At 41.6% G+C, this 27,791-nt stretch overlaps 1 protein-coding gene across 2 annotated transcripts in view; it reads right to left on the reverse strand.

Annotated features, from left to right (window-relative positions):
• Window positions 1-642: 642 nt before the first annotated feature.
• Window positions 643-27,791, reverse strand: part of ptpn13 (protein tyrosine phosphatase non-receptor type 13) — a 104,730-nt gene continuing 77,581 nt past the window's right edge. The window contains exons 21-49 of one of the 2 annotated variants that reach the window (XM_056290219.1): window positions 27,569-27,628; window positions 21,845-21,934; window positions 21,560-21,667; window positions 19,388-19,519; window positions 18,429-18,916; window positions 17,051-17,144; window positions 15,882-15,967; window positions 15,582-15,750; window positions 14,576-14,790; window positions 14,311-14,409; window positions 13,741-14,123; window positions 12,992-13,151; window positions 12,660-12,815; window positions 12,298-12,469; window positions 11,150-11,360; window positions 10,868-10,953; window positions 10,669-10,730; window positions 9,739-9,894; window positions 9,377-9,542; window positions 5,075-5,164; window positions 4,817-4,923; window positions 4,629-4,684; window positions 4,434-4,531; window positions 3,806-3,954; window positions 3,612-3,702; window positions 3,110-3,447; window positions 1,516-1,731; window positions 1,339-1,401; window positions 643-1,226 (exon numbers count right to left, since the gene is read on the reverse strand). In XM_056290219.1, coding sequence (XP_056146194.1) covers window positions 1,149-1,226; window positions 1,339-1,401; window positions 1,516-1,731; window positions 3,110-3,447; window positions 3,612-3,702; window positions 3,806-3,954; window positions 4,434-4,531; window positions 4,629-4,684; window positions 4,817-4,923; window positions 5,075-5,164; window positions 9,377-9,542; window positions 9,739-9,894; window positions 10,669-10,730; window positions 10,868-10,953; window positions 11,150-11,360; window positions 12,298-12,469; window positions 12,660-12,815; window positions 12,992-13,151; window positions 13,741-14,123; window positions 14,311-14,409; window positions 14,576-14,790; window positions 15,582-15,750; window positions 15,882-15,967; window positions 17,051-17,144; window positions 18,429-18,916; window positions 19,388-19,519; window positions 21,560-21,667; window positions 21,845-21,934; window positions 27,569-27,628 — 4,379 coding nt within the window. In that variant the 3' untranslated portion in view covers window positions 643-1,148. The remainder of the gene's footprint in view (window positions 1,227-1,338; window positions 1,402-1,515; window positions 1,732-3,109; window positions 3,448-3,611; window positions 3,703-3,805; window positions 3,955-4,433; window positions 4,532-4,628; window positions 4,685-4,816; window positions 4,924-5,074; window positions 5,165-9,376; window positions 9,543-9,738; window positions 9,895-10,668; window positions 10,731-10,867; window positions 10,954-11,149; window positions 11,361-12,297; window positions 12,470-12,659; window positions 12,816-12,991; window positions 13,152-13,740; window positions 14,124-14,310; window positions 14,410-14,575; window positions 14,791-15,581; window positions 15,751-15,881; window positions 15,968-17,050; window positions 17,145-18,428; window positions 18,917-19,387; window positions 19,520-21,559; window positions 21,668-21,844; window positions 21,935-27,568; window positions 27,629-27,791) is intronic. The other variant, XM_056290218.1, reaches the window with a different exon arrangement.

Here is a 27,791-nt window from a genome sequence, read left to right on the forward strand (position 1 = left end):
AGTAATGAATGTGCCGTGTAATGTAGTTAATGTAATTCATTACCCAAACTTTTGTATTGTGTAAATGCAGCCCAAAACACTATCCTCAATTACATCACTGACCCTCTCATTTAGTTGGATTAATTAGATGGTAAGCTTTTTTAAATTTTGCATGTTAACCAAATACTTTTGGATAGATAGTTGGAAAGGATAAAATATTGTTAAGAATTCATTTGAAATGGTTTTGGTCATATAGAGTAAATAATTTGATATCATACCCATATTAATATCAATAACAATCTACACAATATCCAACTATAAACTTGTATTAAATATATGTTCCCTATCCAATAAAAAAGGGTTATATTAACAATTTGGCAAAATCCATGCATTCACTAATTTTTTTTTGTATTTGTGAGCTTTTTAGAAATTATTATGTCTGAAAAATGTGAAGTTACTAAAAAGTAAGTTTGACCTACTGATCATTTGGTAATAATATAGTTAAAATGCAATAAAAATAAAAAAGGGATGAAGATAAGTTTTGCTATTAATTGTATGTTTGACAAAGGTAATGTGCACTGCTATTATGTGGAGATCTGGAAATGATTGACTTATTCCAAATGAGAAGAAAATCCTGTATTCAACATTTAACAAGTATCCACAGTTTAATTTTAAGGAGATGAATATATACACTTTTAATTCCATCAATTACCTAAGCTAGTCCGCAATTACTGTATAATAGATTTACAAAGCAAATACTGTCTTAGTATCCTGTCAAGGCAAGTTCCGGCATCAAAATAGATCCAAAATACACAAGTAAAATTTTGTTCCACATAAGATGAATCCATTCATCAATTTCATAATAATTTTATAATATCCACGAATCTGAAAAAAAAAACAAACATTAGTGTTCTCTTGTAGGTGACAAGACATACAAACAGTTCTCCCGAATGCATTGAGAGTAGCAGCCAAAATAGGGAGAACTCAAAAACCAAACATAAAAATATAGAATTCTTTAAAGGATTTACTCTCATCAACATGAACGTCTTAAGGCATTTTAAAGACATGTCGTGTGGTTTGGCAACAGCCGCCTGGAAACTGTCCTCCATTTTTGTTTGTTACTAAAAAAAGAAAATCCCACGGTCATATGACAGGACACGTAAATTGTACTATCCTGAGATTTTCTCCTCAGCTTGAAGACATCTGAGCACATAAAGGATCACTTGATAGCAGAAAATATATTGTTCCTGTAAAAAGTAGAAGAAAAAAAGAAGTAAAAAAAGTGTCAGAATGAAGGATGTACTGTCCTAACGCTACATTATATTGTAAACTGTTTAATCGTAAAAAAAAGGACGTCACCTCTGTTTGGACCATCCCCTGTCTTTGAAGTCTCATGTTTCTGACAACATCTGAAATGTCAAACTGAAGAAACATTTGCATAATAGTAAACAATCATGTAGAAAAGTATTGAACTTTCTTCCTAGCAAAAGAAAGGCTCCTGAAAAATAAAAAGAATAACAAGGCTGACACACTTACATCAGTGTCTTTACTGATGAGACCCAGAACCACATCGATGCAAATAAGCGTTCCCGAACGGCCAATGCCTGCACTGCAGTGTGTGATGATGGGCCCTGACTGGTGAATGTGTCTCATATAGGAAATGAAAGTGAGCAGCTGCTCAGGCTGAGATGGTGTTCCGTGGTCTGGCCAGCCTGTGTAGTTCAGATGGGTGACACGCTGGATTTCATTGGTCTGAAGAGAGGAACAAGTGATGTGTATAATAATAGTAATGTCAATGATTATAATAACACCAACAACAACACATGACAGTCAGTAAATAACAATGAGTATTCTTTCTTAAAAATACATGATTTGGCATAGTGCTCTTACGTATTTGGGAGAGACTGCAAATATCTCAGTTTACTCCAATCTTTGGTAATGATGATTTCCGGCCAGGAAGAGCGGACCCAGGATTTAAGACTTGGGCAGCTCAGGGTATAGCTAAGGTATCTGACCTCTATAATGTCGATGATTTCATATAATGGCGATGATTTCATGTCATTTGAAGAACTTAAGGTCACATATGGAATTCCTTCAAAGCACTTTTTTAAATATCTTCAATTGCGAAGTTCTATATTGGCCAAGCAGTGTAATAGTTTGAAACTTCCCCCTCTATCTACCCTGGAAGATCTTGTTCTGAAATCTTTAGATTCTAGGGGACAAGTGTCCTTATTATACAAACTGTTTATAAGTAAGAGCAAAGAGTCTTCACACAATATATTACAAGCATGGAGAACAGATTTGCAAGAGAATTTAATGGCGGAAGAATGGTCAGAAGCATGCTCTTTAGTTCAAGCGCAATCTGCAAACACACATTCTAAATTACTGTAGTACAAATGGATAAGCAGAGATTACATTACTCCAGTTAGGTTGCATCACTTTAACCCTAATATTCCCAACACGGGTATTAAATGTAACCACCAGAAAGGATCTTTGTTCCATTGCATGTGGGAATGCCCCCGGATAATCTGTTTTTGGAAGAATGTGCTGGATCTGTTCAGTCAGATCATTGGTAAAGAGGTGCCTCTTAATCCCAAATTATGTATATTGAATATTTACCCAGACGATTTTGTGACCTCTAAAAATGTAAGATCCCTACTCAACATCTGCTTTTTGGAAGCTAAACGGTGTATAGCCCGCTCATGGATGAAACAAACAACCTTTGTAATTTCACAATGGCTGAAAGGATCGACTTTTTACTTTGCTTTAGAAAAGATAAGTTACATCACAAAGAATAAACTTGGACAAGTTTTGGGGCATTTGGAACATCTTCTGCAACTTCCTGGAGAATCATCATGATATTGAAGTAGATGGATGGAAGGTTGAACTGTATTGAACTGATTGCCATTTAGGGCTGTATCCTCCTCCCCCTTTTCTTTTTTTTTAACAACAACAATTTATTCATTCTTTGTTCATCATCATCTGTGCTGTATTTCTGTATACATATATATGTGCTGTATTTCTGTGCACATTTTTCCGTTGTTCTGTGTTCCTTTTTCTAAAACAAAATAATTCAATAAAGAAATGTTAAAAAAAAACAAAAAAAAAAAACAAAACAATGAGTATTCACCTGGACATCTTTGACCTCTATAAGGCGGATGACAAAGTTGTCCAGGAGTTGGTCTTTAACCAGTGTGATCTGTAGCCTGTCATCCACCATCTCTGCTGCCCTTGGCGTGTCTGGCCAGTACCGCTGACATTTAACTTTCCCCCCTTCTACTTCCTGGGTCATCATGGCAATTACGTTAGATTTCTGTTCCCAAACCATCTGCCAGAAGTCACCCAGAGTGGTGGGTAGGGGTCCTTGGCAGGCAATATACAAGAAATCCTCATCTTTCACTGGCATTTTGATGAAGTTGGCATTGATATAACCCCCATCTTTGCCTAGGACGACTCGGGTTGTATCAACTAGAAAATAAGAGCACATTAAAAATGCTTGGTCATATTTTAAGTGACAAACTTAAAACAAGATCTATAAATGAAGCCTCAGCTAGTCCTCTCCCAGCTTAATGTCCATGTTACAATATACAAACTGGCACAAAAATATTCTTGTCATTATACAGTTTGCTTACAGGGAACAATGTTCTTATAGCGGTTCTTCTTTTTGTTCTCCTTTGTCTGACCTATTAAACAGTCATCCAACGGCTGAAGATTCTGAAGATTCTGTAAGAGTAAAATAAAAAAAACAAAAACAAACTAAATATCCCAAACACACAGTTTTCATAGTTACATTCTAATGGTCACTGGATTAGATAGAAATGTTTACCTCAAACTCTTGCAGAGGGACCTTTTGCTCCAGGAGTCCCCTCATCATGCGGACCACCGTGTTGAGTTTGGACCCTGTGTATTGCCCATCAGGAACAACCTTGACCAAGGGCAGTGAGGTCAGTTCATCTTTTTTGATAATAGGTCCATCTGGGGGAGAGCAGAATGAATGAATTGAAGAAGTTTGAGGAGGATTTCAACCGGCTTTAATTTTTTTCAAGCTTTTATCTGGTACTGCAAAATGTCTGAGGGGTAAGAAATGGGGGGGGGAGACCAGGCAAGGAGTTTATGGGCACAAGAGTACTATTGAAATATAAAGGTGACTTTCCTTGTGAATTACTGATGATTCCATCAGCCAACAATGCATCAATTGTTAAAATGAGAGCTCAAAATTAAGCAGTGTTCTGCCCATCCCCAACTAAGTTAATTGTGCTATGACTGAAAATAATTTAGTCAGGTTCATCAAACTCTGGCCCATTACTGAACTGCCATGGCAGTCATGACCACACACTGTTTAGCTGTCTCTAGAGAAAATATCTTTTACCTGAGGGAGGCAATCTTCTCAAATTCAAGTTAAAAAAGACTCTCAAGAAAAACCCGAAATGATTGTGCTGCCCTCACAGCCTCACCATCTCTTGATATGGAGTTTATATCCTCAATAGGCAGCTCATCACTACCCCAGGTGATTTCATCTTCCTCTGGCTGTCCAGCATTCATTTGCAGATAGCTGACAAGCAAAGACAAAAAGTTATGGTAAGAATTTATAACCAAACACCCTTTTCAGGTAAGCTATCAACCCAGAAGGGAGAAATATGAAATCTTACTTTTCGTTCATTGGGTTGTCTACACTCTCCTCTTTCCATTCCACTTTCCGGGAACTCTAATTCCACAGAACACCAAGGCAATTAAAACAAATTACACAATTAAGTAACAAGTACATTCAAGCAGACATCAAGGACATCTTTTACACATTTCAAGCAGTTGTTTTATGTACTGTGCGTTAGATTCATACCTCAGGGGAGTCTTCCGGTAAAGATGAGCCATCACAGTCTGTGTCCTCTGACAACTCTGCACTCTGCTCTGTATCTCTTCTATGATCAGAGGAACCCACCTCATAGTCTGTAGAGCACAGGAAGTAAATGGATCACAAATTTGTTCAGATTTACCAGTAATTTAAAATGTTAACCTCATTAAAAAGGTTTGTTACATAGCTGTTATTTTTCACCCCATTTACTATCAAGTTTAACAATGCTTTTGCTAGATATTTTACCTATTGGCGGTATAGGAGGGAAACTGCCAGACTTCTGCCCATCCTGTGGAGTACACATCTTGGTCTTTACGCCGCTGTCTTCACTCACAACTGAAAAGAAAAAGAGAGGAACACAAATATAAGAATAACAAAGATTTGTCTGTTATTTTAGATTTAAGATTTTAGTTTTCAGATTTAAGAATGTATTTTTCAATAAAATCACTTCTCACATTAAGTAAAATAGGCATGTAAAATCCTTCAAATAGAAAACTAAACTTGCTGATATGTCAAAACCCTCTAAATTGTTTGGGTGTAAATGAGACAACGGTTCAAAAAGTTCAGCTCAAAAGGGAAAAGACCAGTACAAACAGTAGCTGTACTGATATTTATGTAGAGAAAAGGAACCTCTACATAAAAGCTGAAACCTGATGTTGTTATGGGTAATGCAATGGCCTTAAGAATCAAGAAACAGACTTACAACCAGGAGACTGTCAATTTGAACCCCAAGTTTAATGAGGGAAATCTCTTATTTTTCCACTTTTTCTCGTGGTCACTTTTTCGACCAAAGCCACCTCTTGATGTTGTGGATTAGTTCATTTTCCAAATCACACAACACTTTCTAAAGTTCCGAAGTAGTCGACAACAGCACATGTAAAATTTAGGGCCTTCTGACCATGTTGTGAGTGTGTCTATCAGGAGTATGCAGCATTGTCACTCAAGAAAACCCCAAAAGTTAGGAAAACCGTATCTTGCTATGTCTGGGCTATGTGCCAATGCAACTCCATAGATAAAAGCTTGGTGGTCCCAGGGCCAAAGCTACTGTTTATGGCCTCCACACTTGAACAGCTGGCATAATTTTGTAACAGAGGGTCAGGATGCCTAACAACTCATATCTAGGCCTGAGTTCTTTCAACTGGTACAGCCCTGTACGAACTATGACAAAGACGCCGAAGGGGTAAGTGAGCTGGAGCGCTTGTTAAACTGCGACAGCGGAGATTTAGAACCGCACTCCCGTCAATCCACCTTGCAAATATCGCTCTCTGGCCAACAAGATGGACAAACTTCTACACAAAAATGGAAAAAACTCGGACTTTTCCAGATCTGCTACCCTGTGTCTCACTGAAACCTGGCTTAGTGAGCATATCATGGACAGTACACTTCATCTGCAAAAGTTCCAACTCCTCAGGGCGAACTGTGAAACGGAGCTATTGGGGAAAAAAACGGGGTGGTGGCATATGTTTCTACATAAATGAAGGTTGGTGTACAGATGTCACAGCATTGAAGAAATCATGCAGCCCTCACTTAGAGACCTTATTTATTGACTGTAAACTATTCTATTCACCGTGGGAATTTTCATCATTTATTCTAGTCAGTGTCTATATCCCACCCCAGGCCTGTTTTAAAGAGGCGATAAAACACCTGGCTGATCAAATTACAAACATGGCGTGCAAATATCCAGACTCCCTACTCATTATCCTTGGGGATTTTAACAGAGCCAACCACAGCCATGAACTGCCAAAATACAGACAGCATGTTAAATGTCCCACCAGGGACGAAAACACTCTGGATCATTGCTACACAATATCAAAGGATGCCTATCATTCTGTCCCCTGTGCAGCCCTGGGCCTCTGATCACTGTCTGATTCATCTTATCCCAACCTACAGGCAGAAACTAAAACCTGCAAAGTCTGTGTTTAAAACTATGATGAAAATGACCAATGAGTCAAAACTGGAGCTCCAGGCCTGTCTTGACTTCACTGACTGGAGTGTTTTTGAGGCTGCATCTACAGACCTGGATGAACACACTGACACTATGACATCTTACATCAGCTTTTGTGAGGACATCTGTGTGCCCACCAAAACTTTCTCTACCTTCAACAACAATAAGCCCTGGGTCACAGCAAAACTCAGGCAGCTTCGTAAGACCAAAGAGGAAGCCTACAGGTGTGGAGATAGGATCTGGTACAACAAAGCCAGAAATACACTCAACAAAGGAGATCAGAGTGGCAAAAAAGTGCTATTCTGAAAAGTTGGAGAACAGGTTTTCTGCCAACGACCCAGCATCATACTAGAGAGGTTTGAAAGACATTACCAATTACAGAAGACCATCTCCCAACACTGCAGGGAACCGTCAATTGGCTGACAATCTAAATGGGTTTAACTGCAGGTTCGATAAGCAAACTTTCACACACCTCATCCCCTCCGGCCAAAACACACAACCAACTGCACTCTCTGCCTGCTACTCTCCCCTCCCCACCGCACCCCCACCCGCACTCAGGATCTGTGTTGAGGACATGCGCCAGCTCTTCCAGAGACAGAAGAACAGGTAGGTACCAGGCCCAGATGTCATGTCACCCTCCTGTCTGAAAGTCTGTGCTGACCAGCTAGCCCCCATTTTCACATTGATCTTCAACAGATCCCTGGAGCTGTGTTAAGTCCCCTCCTGCTTCAAGAGCTCCACTGCCATCCCGGTCCCCAAGAAACAGCATATCAAAAGATTGAATTACTACAGGCCCACTGCCCTAACGTCTATGGTCATGAAATCCTTCGAAAGACTGGTTGGTGTTGGCCCACCTGAAGAAAATCACAGCCCCCTTGCTTGACCCCCTGCAGTTTGCGTACCAAGCAAACAAGTCAGTGGAGGATGCAGTCAACATGGGATTGCACTACATCTTCCAACACCTTGACTCCCCAGGGACATACGCAAGAAACCTGTTTGTGGACTTCAGCTCAGCATTCACCACCATCGTCCCAGATATCCTCCACTCCAAACTCACCCGGCTTGCTGTACTAGACCCCATCTGCCAACGGATAAAAAACTTCCTGACAGTTTGGACCGACAGTTTGGACCTCCTACTCTTCTCCCTCTACACATATGACTGCACCTCAGGTAACCCGTCTGTTAAACTCCTGAAGTTTGCGGACGACACAACCATCATTGGCCTTATCTGACTCTGCAGAATGATGGGAGGCTGAACAGCTGGCCCTCTGGTGCGGCCATAACAACCTGGAGCTGAATACACACAAAACAGTGGCGACTACAGTGGACTTCAGGAGGAACCCCAACACTGCCCCCCATTACCATACTCAACAGTATGGTGTCAATGGTGAAAACCTACAGATTTCTGGGTTCTACAATTTCCCAGGAACTAAGGTGGGCATCCAACATAGACACAATCATCAAAAAGGCCCAGCAGAGGATGTACTTTCTCTGCCAGCTCAGGAAGTTCAAGCTGCCTAAGGAACTGCTGATTCAGTTCTACACTGGAATAATCCAGTCTTTCCTCTGCACATCCATCAGTCTGGTTTGGATCTGCCACCAAACAGGCCAGGGACAGACTACAACAGATAGTCAAGTCTGCAGAGAAAATCATTGGAGCCAACCTGCCCTCCATTCAGGACTTAGAAAGCTCCAGAGTCAGAAAACGGGCAGGCAACATCACCACAGACCCATCCCACATCCTGGTCACAACCTGTTACAACTCCTCCCCTCTGGTGGGCCCTACAGAGCACTGTACACCAAAACAACCAGATATAAAAACGGTTTGTTTCTTTTTGTGGGCTGTCATTCAAATGAATGCTTAACATTGTCAAATAAGGGGCGTCCGGGTGGTGTGGCGGTCTATTCTGTTGCGTACCAACATGGGGATCTCCAGTTCGAATCCCCGTGTTACCTCCGGCTTTGTCAGGCGTTCGTACAGACACAATTGGCTGTGTCTGCGGGTGGGAAGCCAGATGTGGGTACATGTCCTACTCGCTGCACTAGCGCCTCGCCTCCTCTGGTCAGTCAGGGTGCCTATTCGGGAGGGTAGGGGGCACTGGGGGGAATAGCATAATCCTCCCATGCGCTATGTCCTCCTTGCGTAACTCCTCACTGTCAGGTGAAAAGAAGCAGCTGGCGACTCCACATGTATAGGAATAGGCATGTGGTAGTCTGCAGCCCTCCCTGGGTTGGCAGAGGAGGTGGAGCAATGACCGGGATGACTTGGAAGAGTGGGGTAGTTGGCCATGTACAATTGGGGAGAAAAAAATTGAAAAAATGTCAAATAAACCCAACCATCTTGTATACACTGTACTGTACATTGTATGTATACTGGTACGCTCTGCCATGTCCATTTACATCAGGCTTTTATGTAAGTAACTTGCTAACATTTATTTCAGCATCTCTGATAAATTCTCTTAACCACTGCACTTCATCGCCCCTATTTCACCTGAAACCAGAGTCAAATTCCATGTATATGCAAACCTACATGGCCAATAAACATGATTCTGATTATTATAGTGACAAAGGAACCCTCTAAATTATTGAGTCTCTACCTTTACCTGTGTTTCCATTGCATTTGTCAGCATTGATGGGTAGATAGGCCAAGTATGTGTTGGGTCTCTGATCTAGTGGTCTAGACACTATGAGATGCACTAGGCCTTTGGCTTTGCGAATGGTGGTGACAGCTTTGGTGTGGGATACACCTGTCATTTGTTCATCATTAACCTGCAGACAAAATGACAGAAAGACACACAATTAAGTGGGTCACAACAACGACAATTTTAAGAGCTCTGTTTACTGTCAAAGAGGAGCCAAATGTCAAGATGAGTTAACACACCAGCCTAACAGAAAGTTAAACACAAATATAAGACTAGCTTCACTTCGAATTTAGTTGAGAGCATGACTGCACACCACAACTTACTTTTAGTAGCCTGTCTCCAACTTGCAGCTTGCCCGATGACTCTGCTAATCCTCCTGGTGTGATAGACTTGACAAAAATCCCTCTCTCCCCACCAATCACTGAGAAACCGAGACCCCCTGAAGGAGGCTTCTCTAGCTCCAGCTTAATGATCTCCTCCTGGACATACCACATACAGAAATACAATCTTTGACTAGCTTTTATCTACTGGAACCCAGTGAAAGTCAAGTGTTTAGGTCCTTTGCTTGCTCTCCTATGTCTCCCCTGTTCAATGTCTTTCTACTTTTACATTCTGATTTAAGAATGGGGAAAAAAAAAAGGAAAAAAAAAACTAAATGTGAGTGGACTGCTCACATCATTCTACTTAAATTCACAATTAAAACCCTCAATGACAAATGTAGCCGTAAGTGGTAATTAAGGTTTTCAAACCAATTCAGAATTAACAAATGTCAAATAACAAGAGCTGTGTGACAACATTCATTGGTTAGGCAACATTCATTGCAAGCATAATCTCATTATGATGAGACGAGATTCAGTGTGGTACTCGTGTCAATACATTCAACTTTTAAAGTCATGAGCTATTAGGCTAAACCAATATGGGCTTCTTTTCCACCTAATATCAATCTGACCAAAAGAAAAGCAACAGCAACAGCAACAGCAACAGCAACAGCAAGAACTAATGACTTGGGGAAGTAGTGTTTTTAAAATATAGTTTGAAGCATTTGTTCGAAACTATGTAAAATGAAATTACGTGGTTAACAATTATCTGAAGCTCTTATTCACAGCACTTTACAATGAATGTAACAGCAAATAATCTTCGTACCTAAATCACCAACATATGAATCAACCAATACAAATGAATCCAAATGCCTGAAGAGCCATGGTGCCAGGCCAACATCTCGATTTTTTTTTTTTTTATTCATATGCACTTACCTCATTGGGACAAAGTGTTGACATACACTCGGTATCTCTTTGTTCAGACCCTTTAAGGTAGCCTTAAACAGAAAATAAGCCATAGCATTTTCTATTTGAGCACTTTAACATAAAACAGTGTGGTAATAATGCAAGACATTATTCACAAAAGGGTTAGTATAATCAGTGTTTTCAATGTTGGTATTTCTTAAGAACATACCATTCATGCTGGCGGAGACCTTAGGACTGACGTTGTTGTTGAGAAATGAGACACTTCTCTGTCCAGGGTAAACTGGTTTTCCATCCCTGTAAGAGAAATCATGTAAGAAAAAAACAACGATAAGCAAAAGAAAATTAAGGGAGTTGGAGGCTTTTCAGGTGGAATATACATTCAAGGTAACCCCCTCCCAAAAAAAAATGTATAAAATATCACTATGAAACCATTGTCAAAACATCAAAAATTCAGTTCGGATGTAACAATTACTTCCCTGAAAAAGCATACCTTGTGGCTTTGAGTGTAAGGTTTTTGAGGGAGAGCTCCAACAGCCTGGTGCTCTCACTGAGAGTAAGGTCCAGGGTGGGAGCACCGTTGATGTAATGGATTAAGTCCAGTGGTCTTAGGCTGCCTTCTTCTGAGGCCAAAGAACCAGGATGGATGTCTTTCACAAACAACACACCATAGACACTATCACTGCCACCATCCAGTACCAAGCCTATAGAAGTAGAGGGTGGGGTATTTGTGTGTGTGTGTGTGTGTGTGTGTGTGTGTGTGTGTGTGTGTGTGTGTGTGTGTGTGTGTGTGTGTGTGTGCGCGTGTGTGTGTGTTTGTGTGTGTGAAGAGGGGAAGGGGGTGACAAACAATTTTATTAACAAGACAAAAAAATAACCTTTTACTCGTGAAATATGACTTTGATGTGGCATCAGAACTGGCAATAATTTACTCCTCACTGGTTGAGCTCAAAGTGTTTCATGAAGTCCAACACAAGAAAGAAATACAAACTTCAAACATGACAGTTTCTGTTGATGAAAATATGTCCATATGAAGTGAAACCTTAAACTATCACACGCATCTGTCTAAACATGCTAGCTTTTTTTCCCCCATTCCTGTCACAGGAGCTTAGGTTTGTTTACAGATAACTATCTTGTAAGATGGCGGAGCAAACTGACAATAGATCAGTTCTGTTCTGGAGGTTACTGCAGTTTAGATATGATGACTCTTGTGTCCATGGACCAAATTTTGCAAGTTGCCTGCTTGCAGTGATTTGACAATTTTCAAAAGAAAATGAATATTTCTCTGATATGGTGAGGGAAAGTAAGAGAGAAAGAGCGTGAAGAGAGGGAAAGAGAAAGAGATGGAGAGAGAGAGAGAGAGAGAGAGAGAGAGAAAGAGAGAGAGAGAGAGAGAGAGAGAGAGAGAGAGAGAGAGAGAGAGAGAGAGAGAGAGAGAGAGAGAGAGAGAGCGAGAGAGAGAGAGAGAGAGAGAGAGAGAGAGATACACACAAGTTTGTGCATGTCTCTATGTATAAGATATCAAAGCATTCTGGACCACATCAAAGCAGGCCAGCAGGACCAATAAATCCCAGACATGCAGTGGCTGAATATCTGATGCGGGCAGTAAGTTTATTCCAGATGATGAGGGCTGTCTCTTACCCAGCTTGTCTTGGTAATCTTGAAAGCAGATATCAGGGAGCAGATGGGCTTCTATGGGGGGCTTGGGGGCATCTAAGACCCTTCCTACCACCAAGTCCACCACCCGAGGGGCAGTGCGCACCAGGTTTACCACCTCAGTATGGCCCATGTTAGACACATCCGTGTTGTTCACCTGGAGACAGAAAAAGAATTATGAATTACTACTCAATAATTCTAGATTTGAATCTATACACATATTAAAGGGACAGAGAAAAACAGAATAGTTTAAAGCTTTGGATAAAAGCATGCAGCAAATGCCAAGGAAAAGCGATGCTCATAATAGCCTATAGGCTTTTATACATGCTACAATTAATACACTCTACCATGATCATTCGGTCTCCAGGTCTGAGCCTGCCATCTCCTTTGGCTGGGTCCTGAATGATGTCATGAATGTAACAGCCCTGATCATTGCCTTTGGTCAGCGTGAAGCCCAGGCTACCTTTCTCTGACTTTAATAAGGACACCTTCAGCTCCACTTCCTAACAAAGGATACGTGTCACAGCAACAGCAATTAAAATCTATGCAAACAATCTAAACAGATCTTTAAGTTCAGAGCAACATTTTCAACACCCTTCCTGGACATGTCAGTTGAGCAAACAAGTGTTACATAAAAGCAAACTTTACAACCCAAGTCCTAGCCCTCTCTAGTCCTTACTGGCACAAATTCATCTATGTCTTGTCCATTTCCTGACATGGTGAGGTTTAGAGGAATAGGCAGAGGAGGAGGCAGGGGATCCGGGCTGGGGGCAGCAGGGGAAGACACCATGGGCTGGGGGGAGGACTCCAGTTCAGCTTGCAGTGGTGATGAAGGACACCTATGAAAACAATCACACAAAAACAACATTATATGATACATTTCAATAAGATTGCTGCACAAAAAATACCTAAAAATGGGAGGATGAGGGATGAACCCCATATTTGTGACTTTTTATATTTAACCCAACACAAGTGGCCAGGTATAAAAGGTAGTAAACTCTTCCATTCATAACAAGGAAAATGTGTCTTGGAGTGCAAAGTCCTCCTTTATTCACATATACTTATTAAATTCTATACTGCAAATACTACAGTTATGTGAAACCTTAAGCTCTGCTTTGTATTTTTGTCAACCTGTCATTATGTTGTTTGTTTAGACAAACATCATTGTTAAAGACTCTAAAACAGTAAAATTAATAAGTATGTAACCACATGCAAAACGAAAGACTTATTAATAAGCTGCTGTACGTAACAATTGCCTGGACTATCTTTTTTGATAGCTGACACAAGTGATCATTACGATTAATGTTGAATAAAAAATTCCTTATATTGATTTTTTGGTACCGGATAGTTGAGGTAATTGAAACAACCATAAACAATTAAACTTTGCTTGCTAGTCTTTCATGATTTAATTAGGCATTGATCAGTTACCTCTTACTGAGATCAGATCTAGTCATGGACAATTCCGGGGAGTAGAAAAGTGAGTGGATGGTGTCGTCCAGCTGACCAGGGCTATCATAGTGCCGCTGCCCCAGATTGGCACAGGGGGTCTGGTAGGTGCTCCGCTCCAAGGTATACCTGTTGTGCTCCAGGGTGCTGGGACAAAAGGCCTCTTCCACCTCCTCATCCCCATCTGTGCTGTCACTGTAGCTATTGTGTCGACCAGGGGTCTTCAGTAGTAACCTCTCGAGAGCCTCCTCCACAGGTCCCAGGCCCCTTTTACCTTCATTGCCTGATGGAGATGTTGTTCTGGACAAGCTACGGGCGGGCTCTGGCTGGATAACTGGTTCCTTTCGGGGTGATGGCATAGGGGTCTGGAGTGGGAGAAAATAATTGAGTTATCTATTTTTTACCCAAAATAAATGCAGGAATGCTCACTTTTCCTGGAAATTTTCAACCTCAATGGTTTGTAGAAAGTTTATAAAGTGCAGTGTTATTTACTGCACATAATAAAGGCTAATACAAACAAATATTGAATTAATGATTACTGAAGATTTTTACCAAAGCTGAGGTGTCCAACTCGGGTAAAACACCATGTTCAGGTCTACAGAGGAGCAATACTACTTCCTGGCCTGTTCCTCGCAAAGCTGAGATCACCTCCTATCAGCAAACATTTATACACAAAATTATTTTTAAAATATGATATTGACAGTGACTGAAGTACATGTGTTTTGACTTCATTCTTTCTCTGTTTAATCAAGAGAAATGTAAAATATCTAAAATGCTTACTGAACCCCCAGTGCAAAAGTAGAGATATGTGACATACATGTTGCGAGAGTCCTTTGAGGGATGTTTGATTGACTCGAAGGATGACATCACCCACATTGATACAGCCACTCTCTGCTGCTGGCTGACCAGGAAATAGCTTTTTAACGCGGACCATGCTGGAGCCAGGGGGCTCATCAGGGATGTTCTCCTCTCTACTAAAACTGAAGCCCAGCCCCGATGAATTCTTCAGCAGGGATACAGAAAACACATTGTCTGCCCCGAGATACGGAGAGAAAACCCCATATTAGTTAGAGTTTAATAATGGATGTATCATTAAAATTACAAACTAAGTTATACGCACAAAGTTTAAAAACATTGCAAGTGTCAGCGGCAGAGGGGTACAACTCAATGTGTAAATGAAACAAAGGTTCAAAGAATTCAGCTCCAAAGGGAAAAGACCAGTACAAATAGTAGCTGTACTGATATTTATGTAGAGAAAAACAACCTCTAAATAAAAGCTGAAACTGTTAACCTGACGTTGTCATGTGTAATGCAATGGTTTAAGAATCAGGAACCAGGAAACCGTCAATTTGAACCCCAAGATTAATAATGGAAATCTCTAATTTTTCCACTTTTTCTCACGGTCTCTTTCTCTACCAAAGCCACTTCTTGATATTATGGATTCGTTCGTTTTCCAAATCAGACAAAACATTCTAAAGTTCCCAAGTAGTTGACAACAGCACATGTAAGAATTTTAAGCTACTGTTTATGGCCTTCACACTTGAAGAGCTGGCATAATTTTGTCATAGAGGGAGGATGCCTAACAACCCATATTTAGGCCCAAGTTCTTTCAACACATACAATGCCCTGGTATTTTGTAATGTGCATTACAGGGAATCAGTCATGTTATTATAGTGACAAAGGAAATCCCAGGTAATTGTTTCTATTATATAAATGTAAATAATCCAAAACCTCTTCAAACAATAGAGTGTTAGCTACACAAAGAAACAAAATTTTACAAAAGTTTGCCTGAGAGCATTTTTATTATAATGTTCTCTCCTCACCATCTGTAATGAAACTGTACTCTGGTTTGGCTTTTAGCTCCAGAGACTTCTCTTTGTTGTTGGGCTGGTCTTGGTCACTGGCACCACAGGGTGGGGTACACTGAGGTGTGAGAGGAGCATGGACACTGTCTGCAGAGAGATGTCCCTTCTCCAGCAACAGGTGAACTGTCTGAGGAGAGCAGGATATAATTTACTTTGACTACCTTCCGAGAAAGTGTAACCGATATTGCTAGTCAACTGAATAGTGAGCACCTAGACAGTCTTCAGCCAAATTTCTCTTATTCATGTGGCATTTCTCACCTGTCCAGTGTCTCTGAGAGCTTCCACTGCCTGTTTATGAGTAGCTCCCTCCAGACTCTTTCCATTGACTGCTACCACACGATCACCTGGGCAAGATGATAGATGAAGATGGTCTTGATGCATGCTCAACAATCCAGGTAAGGAAATCACAGAAAGTTGAGTCAGTTCATCTGGACACAACGTTTATTGGGAGAAACGTTTCATCACTCATCTAAGTGACCTCTTCAGTCTCAACTGCCACTCCCTTATAAACAAGACAGTTGCATAATGTCCGAATCAATGATCGGTTTCATATGCAAACTGTCGTGGCCATTAACTAGTTAAAATGGCCATGTGTACTATTCAAAGAGGGTTGAGGAACAGTTGAAATCACAGCACTGTAAGATGGTGACAGATGTACTCTTACCCCCCCGGTTTAGGGATGCTCGGGACAAGGATGGCCACGGCAATTTGCATATGAAACCAACCGTTGGTTCGGTCGTTATGCAACTGTGCTGTTTATCAGGGTGGGGATACCTGCAGTCAGTTGAGACTTAAGATGTCACTTAGATGGGTGATGAAACGTTTCTCCCAATAAACACTGCGTCCAGGGGAGTCCGGGTAGCGAGGCAGTTTATTCCGTTGCCTGCCAACATGGGGATCATCAGATCGAATCCCCGTGTTACCTCCGGCTTGGTCGGGCATCCCTACAGACATACTAATTTGCTGTGTCTGTGGGTATGTGTCCTGGTCACTGCACTAGCACCTCCACCGGTCGGTCGGGGAGCCTGTTCGGGGAGGAGGGGGAACTGAAATTCCTCACTGTCAGGTGAAAAGAAGAGGCTGGTGACTCCACACGTATCAGAGGAGACATGTGGTAGTCTGCAGCCCTCCCCTTATTGTCATAGGGGGTGGAGCAGCCACCAGGACAGCTCGGAGGAGTGGGGTAATTGGCCAGATACAATTGGGGGGAAAAAAATCTCCCATTGTAACCAGATGAACTGACTCAACTTTCTGTGACAGATGAGGACTGTAATCAGAGTCACATGATACCATCCATCACTTATCAAAACTGCAAAACATTATATATTATTACCATGATTTGAAATGTGATACACAATATACAGATAACACAGTGGATGAATATGAGCCCTGGTTTGCACATGGGCCAAGTGGTTTTAGGTTTTTACCTTTCTGTATTCTTCCATCCAATTCAGCAGCTCCTTTTGGTATGATGGCTTTGACATAGATACCCCCATGTCTGACACTAGTGTTGACGCCTCCCTTGGAAATAAAAAAAGTGACATCAGTCTGACTAGTAACTGAAAAACTCGTTTATCATGTTATATATTCTTTGGCGGATGATGGCTACATGAGTGGGGTGTGTTACTGACAAATGACTAGGAAGTTAACATGAAATTACTGCACTCAGTACCCATCTGTCCAGAGTTCACTTGTGTTTGATTTTGTTAATATTTGACATACGTAAAAATAACAGTTGAGATTTAATAGTTACTTTGATGACATTAGCAAGACAATAGAACTTAAAAAAAAGACCCCAGGACTGATGGGATGAGTTTTTCCCCTAAATGGAAATTGAGATAAAAAAAAAAAATATATATCTGAGACTGAGTCCCATGACATTTGTTTGTTCACTGGACTTTGGCATCACAACCTAAAACTGCATTTATTGCCCAGTTTCACATTTCTAATGGTGATCATGTGGAAAATACTAAACAGTGGCAAGCGAGGAGAATTGAAAATTGAACTGAGAACGTGACATGCAAAGATGATGAGATGTTGAACTATCTCCACATGAAGGCAAACAAAAGTGCATACATAAAAGTGAAGCAAAACAAACAAAAACAGTCCCCCCCCCACACACACACACTCATATGCAAGCAAGAGCCGTAAGATGGGGGGGGAGAAGGAGGAAAAAAAGAAAGAGGGTGAAAACCTTGCCGAACAGTACCGTGACACTTATGCCCAGGCTGCTGTCCCTTTTGGACAGCTCAACGTCAAATAGTTCTCCAGGATGGAGACTATTGACCCCTGGGGCATTACCACTTAAATGTTCCATGATGCATTCCTGCAAACAGAGAATAGCTTAAGTAAGTGAAATTAACACAAGCTGAGACATGCAAAGAGAGAGAGAGATTGAAGGAGAGAGAAAGAAAAAAAAAGAAAATATGGGAGTGAGAAAAAGAAAGCATAACTGGAAAATGCTAAATTAAAATTTCAAAGGGATGGCTTGTGGGATAATACACAGCCTTGGATTGGCTTTATAAATGCAATGACATGCAAATGCTACAAACAACAGGCAGTTAGTCATGTCTAGTATTTGAAATGTGATTCTTTGAAATTCTGGTTGATTGTGGGACCTGTACCTTCCCTGAACCATTAACATACAAGGGAGAATTTGAAGTGTTTGTTGAATGTTGAGTTTGCATAGCTCAAGTCATGCCTTTCCTATTTAGAAAACTGCAGCATAAAACCTGGTACAAAGACTCTTTTCAAACCAAGAGAATTAATTAATGAACATTTAAATAAATTTGAGCTAGACCAAACCTTTTTGAGCTTGAGTTTCTCTTGACTACTAGAGTAGGTCTCTTCATCCATATCTGAATCACCCCAGTCAGAATTTTCTGAAATTTTGGGAACCTCTGCAACTTTGGCTTTCCTGGTTTTGGGTGGCAGAGCTGGTGGAGCAGCATCTAGACCCACATTAGGTTCTGTTTTGTGATGATGGGCTATAGGTGCTGCAAGACCCATGTTTTTTACAGCTCCTTCCATGTTCTGGTTAATTCCATTAGCAGGGGTTTGGTTGGTTTTGGCAGCATTGCTTGTCCTTGAATCCTGAGAACTAAGATTGGTGTGATGACGGAGCACAGAGGAGGAGCTTGAGGGGTTGGCAGCACAGGCAATAAGAGGACTCGGGCTTCCTGTTCCAACCTGCTCCTCAGAGGAGGACTCAAAGTCTAGTTCTTGTCTCTGGCCAGAGGGAAGACCTTTTGTTGAAGACAGGGCCTGGTATGGAACATAGCCTAATGATGATTCTGCCAAAAACAATAAGGAAAATAATAGAATTAGTTACAGCTATAACATATCTAGAAAACAGAAAATAAAACAGGGCATAATGAGCAACACTAATAAATACATTGAGAATAAAAACAACCATTGCATTCAGGACTTCAGGATAACATTTTGACTAAAGGGCCAGTGGTTTCTTAACTTCAGTAATGTCAGACTTCTACTCCTGCTCTTCTATTTAGATTATATTGATGAATATCACCATTAGTTTCTTTAACAATATAATAGATTAACATTAGCTCCCTTTTTCAGATTAACTTAATTATTATTATTTTGTCCTTTGAACAGCATTTCAACTAGCTTGCATTTGGTGACTAACCAATGAAAAAAAAAGGGCCACATTGGCAAGCATTTTGCTCATCATCTGGAGCCCTCTATTTTGTACACAGGACAAAAAAACAAACAAACCCAGAAACATATTAAGTCCCCTGCTATACCTTCATAAAGTCTCTCTTTGGGCTGGGACACCACCAGAGTGACATCATCAGGGGCATTTTGGAGGATATCAACAGCTGTGGCGTGAGGAAGCCCCTCTAGTTTCACATCGTTGACGGATATCAGGCGGTCACCTGCACAAACAAGATCCATTATCAAACACACTGAACATGAACAGCTGCAGCAAGATTGGATATTGTTAAGTTAGTTCTGATAAGTTGCACTCTTCATCACAGTTGACACAGCTGAGAAAAATATGACCATGATTGGGAATGGGTAGCAAATTCTTCACACCCTCATGTTAGTCATCTACTACTGTGTTTTTGGAGATCTAAAATCAATGAAGTATATTCAAAAAATACATTGTAATTCCGGATGTAGCCTGTCACGCCCCATCTGGATAGTTAAGTTATCTTTTGTTTCCCCCAGTGTTCTTTGTCTTATACTTCCCGTTTTATTTTGATACTCACCTCTTGTCTCGTTTCAGGTCCTTTACTTCCTGCCCTCATGTGTCTCCCTCCTGTGTGATTACCTGCCCTGCCCTAATGTGTTGCACCTGTATCTCATTGTCTCCCCTCCTCCAGAGTATGTAAGCTGTGTCCCAATTCAGGGTCTGCATCCTTCGGAGGGTGCAGCCTTCGCGGTCTACGAAGCCGAATCCTCCGGAGGCTCCTCTGTATACAGCGTCGATGGTTGTTAAATGGGACTGTCTAGCCTTCGGTGGATTTCCTGGTTGTGTCACCTTATCCCTACATCACGATTACTCTTGGAAGTTACTACTGAAAAATTATGGAGCCAGAGCTGCCACTTTTTTTTTTTTTTTAATTTGCCTCATGCTGGAGGAAGAGGAGATGCGCCGCCGTCATAGCCGGCGGCCGATTTAAATCCGGCTGAGAGAGGACTGTGGAGAGGTAAACCTATTATTTTAACCTATGGTAATATTATTATTAGATAGGTAGATGGATGATGTGGTGGACAGTGAAGACATGCACCCCCAAACAAACTCTGGGGACCGCCCTTGATGAGTCCCACTGGCAGCCAGAAGACACCAGGGTCTTTCTTGTGGCATTCCATACAGCCCAGCAGCACCGTCAGGGACTCCTGCTCAGCTAATCATGTTAATTATATGTAATTTTAAATATGTAATTTGTAAATAGCAATTTTTTCTCTAATTTGTAAATAGTTGGAAATTTTAAGACTGTCGCTTCATTATTAATTATAATAAAAGAAAGAAATTAGTCCTTTGTTGTCTGTGAAATGTTTGTTAACCCTTTTATAAATGGTTGTACTTTAGTTTTAAATAGTAAAAAGAACAGATAACACATATAACAAAGTAACAATATTTTAATTTATAAAACATCTAACATTTTGCACAATAAAATTATTCATAACAATACACACACAAAAAACAAAAATAAATCAACACCTCTCTATCATCCTCTCGAGCAGGGAGAAGAGCCTCTCCATCCAACAGCAGGGAGAAGAGCCTCTCCATCTAACGTCAAGTATTTTAACAGCAATTTTGAGGTTTTAAGGTCCCCTGAAGTTTAACATATCTGGCATTAGATGTTCAAATGAGTAGAAACCCAATACGTACATTTGTAAGTGAAATCTTGCTCGGTGCTTTGAATAGACATTCGTCCACCGTCCATTATTTATTTATTTATTCATTTTTGTGTTTGGGGAGAATGGGTGGAGCAGCAGCGCGCAAAGAATCTTATGGATATGGAAGTCCGCGAAGGGTAGTAGCAGTGCATCCTTCAAAAAGAGGGAAAAGAAGGCCGCATTTGTGGGCTGCATCTGACGGAGCCTGCGACAGCCTTCGCGCAGCGCTATGATGTAATCAGCCGAAAAATGCACCCTCCAAAGGATGCAGACCCTGAACTGGGACACAGTAGTCTTAGTATTCCCTTCCTTCTGTGCCAGTTTGTCTTGTTCCTTGTGACAGTGTTCCAGCATTTTTTCCTTGTGTGAGTTTCTTGAGCCCTATAGTTTCTTGACCTGTTTTTGCCTTTTTTGACTTCGCCTTTCGCCTGCCGATTTGGACACTGTTGCCTTGTTATCTGATCACCTGTGTACCGACCTCATTTTTATTAAAAGGACATATTTTTTGAACTGAGACTGAGTCTGCGTTTTGAGTCCAAGCCTGTGCTTCAGCACTGACAGTAGCCTACCAGGTTTAAGGAATCCATTAACATCAGCCGGGCCTCCTGGAGTGATGGAGCTAATGATAGTGCCAAGGTCCATGCGAGCAGAATTCCCCCCACCTACAATCTGGAAACCTACAGAAAAGCCACACATACAATCACATAAACAAAACTTAACATACAATCAAACAGAATGTCTCCTATGAAATAAAATGCTTTGAAAATTATTTATGGTACTTGTAAAACCTGACTGATTGCTAAATCTACAACAGAGGGGGGAAAATGGAGCTGTACATGTAACCACACTCTTACCCAGGCCATATTTGACATCTTTCTTCAGGTTTACAGTTATGATTTCCCTCTCTGGAGTTGGCAAGGCATTGAGTTTCTTCTTAAGTGAGTCTGAGTGCAACAAAGAAAGAGAATTAATTTTATCTACTGAAATACAAATAATCTGCTTTAGCTTGTCTATCATTTTTTATGGCAACCTTATAACGGACTGTCCTACCCAGAACTGACAAAAGAATGCAACAACCAAGCCTGTGTTACAAAAGGCTAGGCCTTGCTGAATCTCTGTTACAGGAGATATTGAACTGGGAAATTTAGTATGTCCGTATCAGTCAGCCCATGCAACACAAACAGATTTCAGCAATATTGTTGATCAGCTTGTGCCTCAGTGCTAACAGGCTTCAACAGAAAGGATAAGCTAGGATAAAAGGGAAGATTATGAGTTTGGCATAGAGCTATTAAATCAAGGGAGGGGAGGAGAACTAAGGTTCAAATTCAGGCAGGCAACACTAGAATAAAGTCAGTTCTAACCTTTTTCAATGTTTTCTTGGTATGGTAAATTAAATGTGCAAAAGAAGAAAAGGCCCCTTTTGCTTCAAATGGCTATTAAGGACCCCCACACAAACTGCAAACACTGGAGATTTCCCAACCACCTAGTCAATGACAGGGCCTTTATCAAAATAATTAATGAACACCTGGACTGGTACTTAACGCCAAACAAAAATTCTGCTTCCCCATCTATCGTTTGGGAGGCCCTCAAAGCTTATATAAGAGGTACCATAATTAGCTACTCTTCCTGGGGGGGGGGCGATGACAAAAAACAAAAACAAAACCAATATCAATCCAATCTAAACTCTTTAGAGAAGGACATCAAAGAACCTGAAAACCAACACTTTCGGTAACAATCACAGGCAATTTTAGATCAGCTGATTATCAAAAAGGTGGAATACAACACTATTAATACACGGGAGGTGGAGAATGTGATGGCTCGGTTGAAACAACACTATTATGAACAAGGCGATAAAGCAGGGAAATTGTGGGTATGGCAGATAGGAAGGGAGGAAGTGGCTAGATGTATTCCTGCCATTAAGCAGTGTGACGGCGGGGAACTGGTCCACAACCCAACACTCATAAATCAAATCTTAGACTTCTACAAATCTCTACCCCTTGCAGGGTGAGAAGACAAAGGACATGTCTGAATTTCTAGACAATCTAGATGTCCCTAAACTACTAAAAACAATGAAAGGAGATCTCAATCGTGAGATAACCAAACAAGAGGTATTAGATGCTATGGCGCAAGTGCCCTTGGGTAAAGCTCCAGGGCCTGATGGATTCTCAACAGATTTTTTTTAAAACATTTGCCAATAAATTAATAGACCCTCTTCTAGAAATGTTCAACCATTTCATAGTAAATAACTGGTTACCTGAATCCCTGGAGCAGGCCCTTATTATAGTTTTACCAAAATCAGGGAAGGACCCTAATCTGTGCAAATCATATAGGCCAATTTCACTTTTGTCATCTGAATATGAAATATTAACCAAAATTATAGCAACTCGGTTTGTGAGAGTAATTCCTGCACTCATCAGTACAAACCAGACTGGATTCACACAGAATCGTTCCTTAATAGACAATGTAAGGAGATTCCTTAACATCCTGCACTGTGCCAAATCCATATAAAACCAATCATAGCTATCTCACTAGATGCGGAGAAGGCTTTTGACTGTCTGGAGTGGCACTTTCTCTTCGCAGTCCTTCGCAGAATGAATTTCGGCCCATATATACTAAGGTTGATATACACGCTGTATCTTAACCCTTCTGCCAGAATACAGACCAATGCTGTTATATCGCCACCTTTTCCCCTAATTGAACCTCTTGCTATTGCAGTGAAGTCACACAACTCTATCCCATCTATGTCATTTCTCTGTATGTGGATGACATAATTTTGTTTCTTTCCGACTTAGATTCATCCATGCCTGCCCTCATGGATCTCTTGCTTAAGTATGGTGTGATTTCCGGATATAAGATTAATGCACAAAAAAGTGTGGCCATGCCCCTTACTTCTTTAGCTGAAAAGACCCCTAGGACCAACTTTCCCTTTCAGTGGAACACTCACTTAATAACATATTTGGGTTTAAAGATCCCTAACCAATTAGATAAATTTTTCTCCCCAAACTGTGACTATTCCCAAATTCGCTGTGAATAGTACATACATATGGCCATTGCATATGAAACCAATCACTGGTTTCATGCTTTATCTGCCAAAAGGTGCTATTCTGAAAAGTTGGAGAACAGGTTTTCTGCCAACGACCCAGCATCAGTCTGGAGAGGTTTGAAAGACCTGAACTCTGTAAGTTCCCACACTGCAGGGAAGCATCAACTGGCTGACGATCTGAATGGGTTTTACTGCAGGTTTGATAAGCAAACTTTAACACCCTCGCCCTCTCCGGCCAAAACACACAACCAACTGCACTCCCAGCCAGCCACTCTCCCCTCCCCACCGAATCTCCACCCGAACTCGGGATCTGTGTTGAGGATGTGTGCCAGCTCTTCCGGAGACAGAAGACCAGGAAGGCACAGGGCCCGGATGGCGTGTCCCCCTCCTGTCTTAAAATCTGTGCTGACCAGCTGGCCTCCATTTTCACTGATCTTCAACAGATCACTGGAGCTGTGTGAAGTCCCATCATGCTTCAAGAGCTCCACTGTCATCCAGGTCCCCAAGAAACCCTGTATAACAGGATTAAATGACTACAGGCCCATTGCCATAATGTCCGTGTTCAAAATCCTTTGAGAGACTGGTGTTGGACCACGTGAAGGAAATCACAGCCCCCTTGCCGACCCCCTGTAGTTTGCCTATCGAGCAAGTCAGTGGAGGATGCAGTCAACATGGCACTATAAGTCAGCACTACATCTTCCCACACCTCGACTCCGCAGGGACATATGCAAGGGTCCTGTTTGTAGAATTCAGCTCAGCGTTCAACACCACCGTCCCAGATATTCTCCACTCCAAAGTCACCCAGCTCACTGTACCAGCAACCATCTGCTAGTGGATTAAAAACTTCCTGACAGACAGGAGGCAGCTGGTGAGGCATGGGAAATGACACCCAGCACCCAGATAATCAGCACTGGTGCCCCCCAGGGATGTGTGCTCTCCCATTCCTCTGGTGCGGCCATAACAACCTAGAGCTGAACATGCTCAAAACAGTGGACTTCAGGAGTCCCCTAACACTGCCCCCCATTACCATACTCAACAGCATGGTGTCAATGGTGAAAACCTACAGATTTCTGGGTTCTACAATTTCCCAGGAACTAAGGTGGGCATCCAACATAAACACAATCATCAATAAGGCCCAGCAGAGGATGTACGTTCTCTGCCAGCTCAAGAAATTCAACCTGTCTCAGGAAGTGCCGATTCAGTCAGTCCTCTGCACATCCACCATTGTTGGGTTTGGATCAGCCACCAAACAGGACAGGGACAGACTACAACAGACGGTTAAGTCTGCAGAGAAAATCACTGGTGTCAACTTGCCCTCCATTCAGGACTTACACACCTCCAGTCAGGAAACGGGCAGGCAACATCACTACAGCCCCATCACACCCTGGTCACAACCTGTTCCAATTCATCCCCTCTGGTAGGTGCTACAGAGCACTGTACCCCAAAACAACCAGATATAAAAACGGTTTCTTCCCACGTGCTGTCTTTCAAATGAACACTTAACACTGTCAAATAAATCCAACCATTTTGTATATACTGTACTGTACATTGCATGTATACTGGTACGGTCTGTCATACCCATCTACCTCAGGCATGTATGTAAGTAACCTGCTAACATCTATTTCAGCATCTCTGATATATTCTCTGCACCACTGCACCTTTTTTGGGGGGGGATTTCCCCCCCTTTTTCTTCTAATTGTACTTGGCCAATTACCCCACTCTTCCGAGCCGTCCCGGTCACTGCTCTACCCCCCTCTGCCGATCCCGGGAGGGCTGTAGACTACCACATGCCTCCTTTGATACATGTGGAGTCGCCAGCGATTTCTTTTCACCTGAAAGTGAGGAGTTTTGCCAAGGGGGACATAGCACATGGGAGGATCATGCTATTCCCCCTACTCCTCCCTCCCCCCTGAACAGGCGCCTCGACCGACCAGAGGAGGTGCTAGTGCAGCAACCAGGACAGAAACAACCCACATCCGGCTTCCCACCCGCAGACACAGCTATTTGTGTCTGTAGGGACGCCCGACCAAGCCGGAGGTAACACGGGGATTTTAACTGGCGATCCCAGTGTTGTTAGGCAACGGAATAGACGAGAAACTGGAGTCAAATTTCATGTATGTGCAAACCTACATGGCCAATAAACATGATTCTGATTCTGATATGTGCAGAGGCATTACAGCATCAGCCATTAGGAGGATGCTACAAGGGCCAAAGAGTCCATCCATTTTCCGAACTGCTTATCCTGCTCTCAGGGTCACAGGGATGCTGAAGCCTATCCTAGCAGTCTTTGGGCGGCAGGTGGGGAGACACGCTGGACAGGCTGCCAGACTATCACACAGGGCCGACACACACACACACACACACACATTCATACCTAGGCACAATTTAGTACAGGTGATTCACCTGACCTACATGTCTTTGGACTGTGGGAGGAAACTGGAGCCCCCGGAGGAAACCCACGCAGACACGGAGAGAACATGCAAACTCCACACAGGACAACCCGGGATGACCCCCAAGGTTGGACTACCCTGGGACTCGAACCCAGGACTTTCTTGCTGTGAGGCGACCGCGCTAACCACTGTGCCACCGTGCCAAAAAGTCATATCTCATAATTGGATTGACCAAATGTCATTACATTTGGTACACATGCGATGAATTTGGTCAAAATTTCTTTAAGTGGGCATGGCTTTAGACATTTAAATTGAAAACTCACAGTAAGGCTGAATGGCGATAAACTAAATCTTCATACATATCAACTGTATGTACAAATCAATACTAAAAAAATATCACAGTGAAAGCTTTCATTGTCAATGAGTTGTAAAGTAGATTAATGTCAATGAGCCTCATTCAATTCCACTGTATTGACAACTCTGAATGCATTTATAAAAGAATGTTGATTGATGTTTTGAAATGCTCAATATGACATGTTTGCAAAAATACTGAGAATCAAGAGAGGCTGACTCAAATCATATCTCAGTGGTGTTGCTGACTAAATATTGCATTGCAGACTGAGATTTAAGTTCAAAATGGAAAATTCAAGCGATTTTATGCTGAGGCGGAAAAGCTACCATCAGAGGGTCTAGTGCTATGGCCAAATATGATATGATATGAAATGGTTATGTTTAGGGTTATGTCAAGGGGCTTAAAACCTCCAATCACCCCTTGCAGCTATGTAATAATTTCACACCTAGTAAAACTGTGATGCATCATAAATAATGCAATTCAAATAAATAATCATGCCTGGCAATTCTTGATTTTTATACAGTTTGGGCAGTATGCAAAAGTGCCAATCAACCACCATCAGTCTGTTAAAGCATTTAAAATGTTCATATTGATAATAATAATAACAATAATGTATTGTTATTATTATCATCATTATATTGACACAAATGTAAAATGAAAATGCAAGTGCAAATGTGGGATTGCATTTCTATTTTCTAATTTGTATGAATATTTTAACGATTTTAACTAAACGCTGCTGTATCAGAAGCTTCGGGTTAAACACTCCCTTCCAGGGGGGGAAGTGTATGCTTACCGTTTACTGTCAAAGAGGCTGGGGTTGAAGGCATGCCAGAGGAACCATGCACACTGACCCCTGAAAATGAAACCCGGGTAGATTAATTAGCGTGTCTTGATGAGTGTATCTGCTTTTACAAACAAGCAGCAGAGTACAGCGGATAAGAAAGGGCAACTGCAGATACTGTCTGCAAAGTTCAGTACACATTCATCTGAACATTTATAAACCATTTGGTACATCA

The sequence above is a fragment of the Lampris incognitus genome, chromosome 12, assembly GCF_029633865.1.
Source record: "Lampris incognitus isolate fLamInc1 chromosome 12, fLamInc1.hap2, whole genome shotgun sequence".
NCBI lineage: Eukaryota > Metazoa > Chordata > Actinopteri > Lampriformes > Lampridae > Lampris > Lampris incognitus.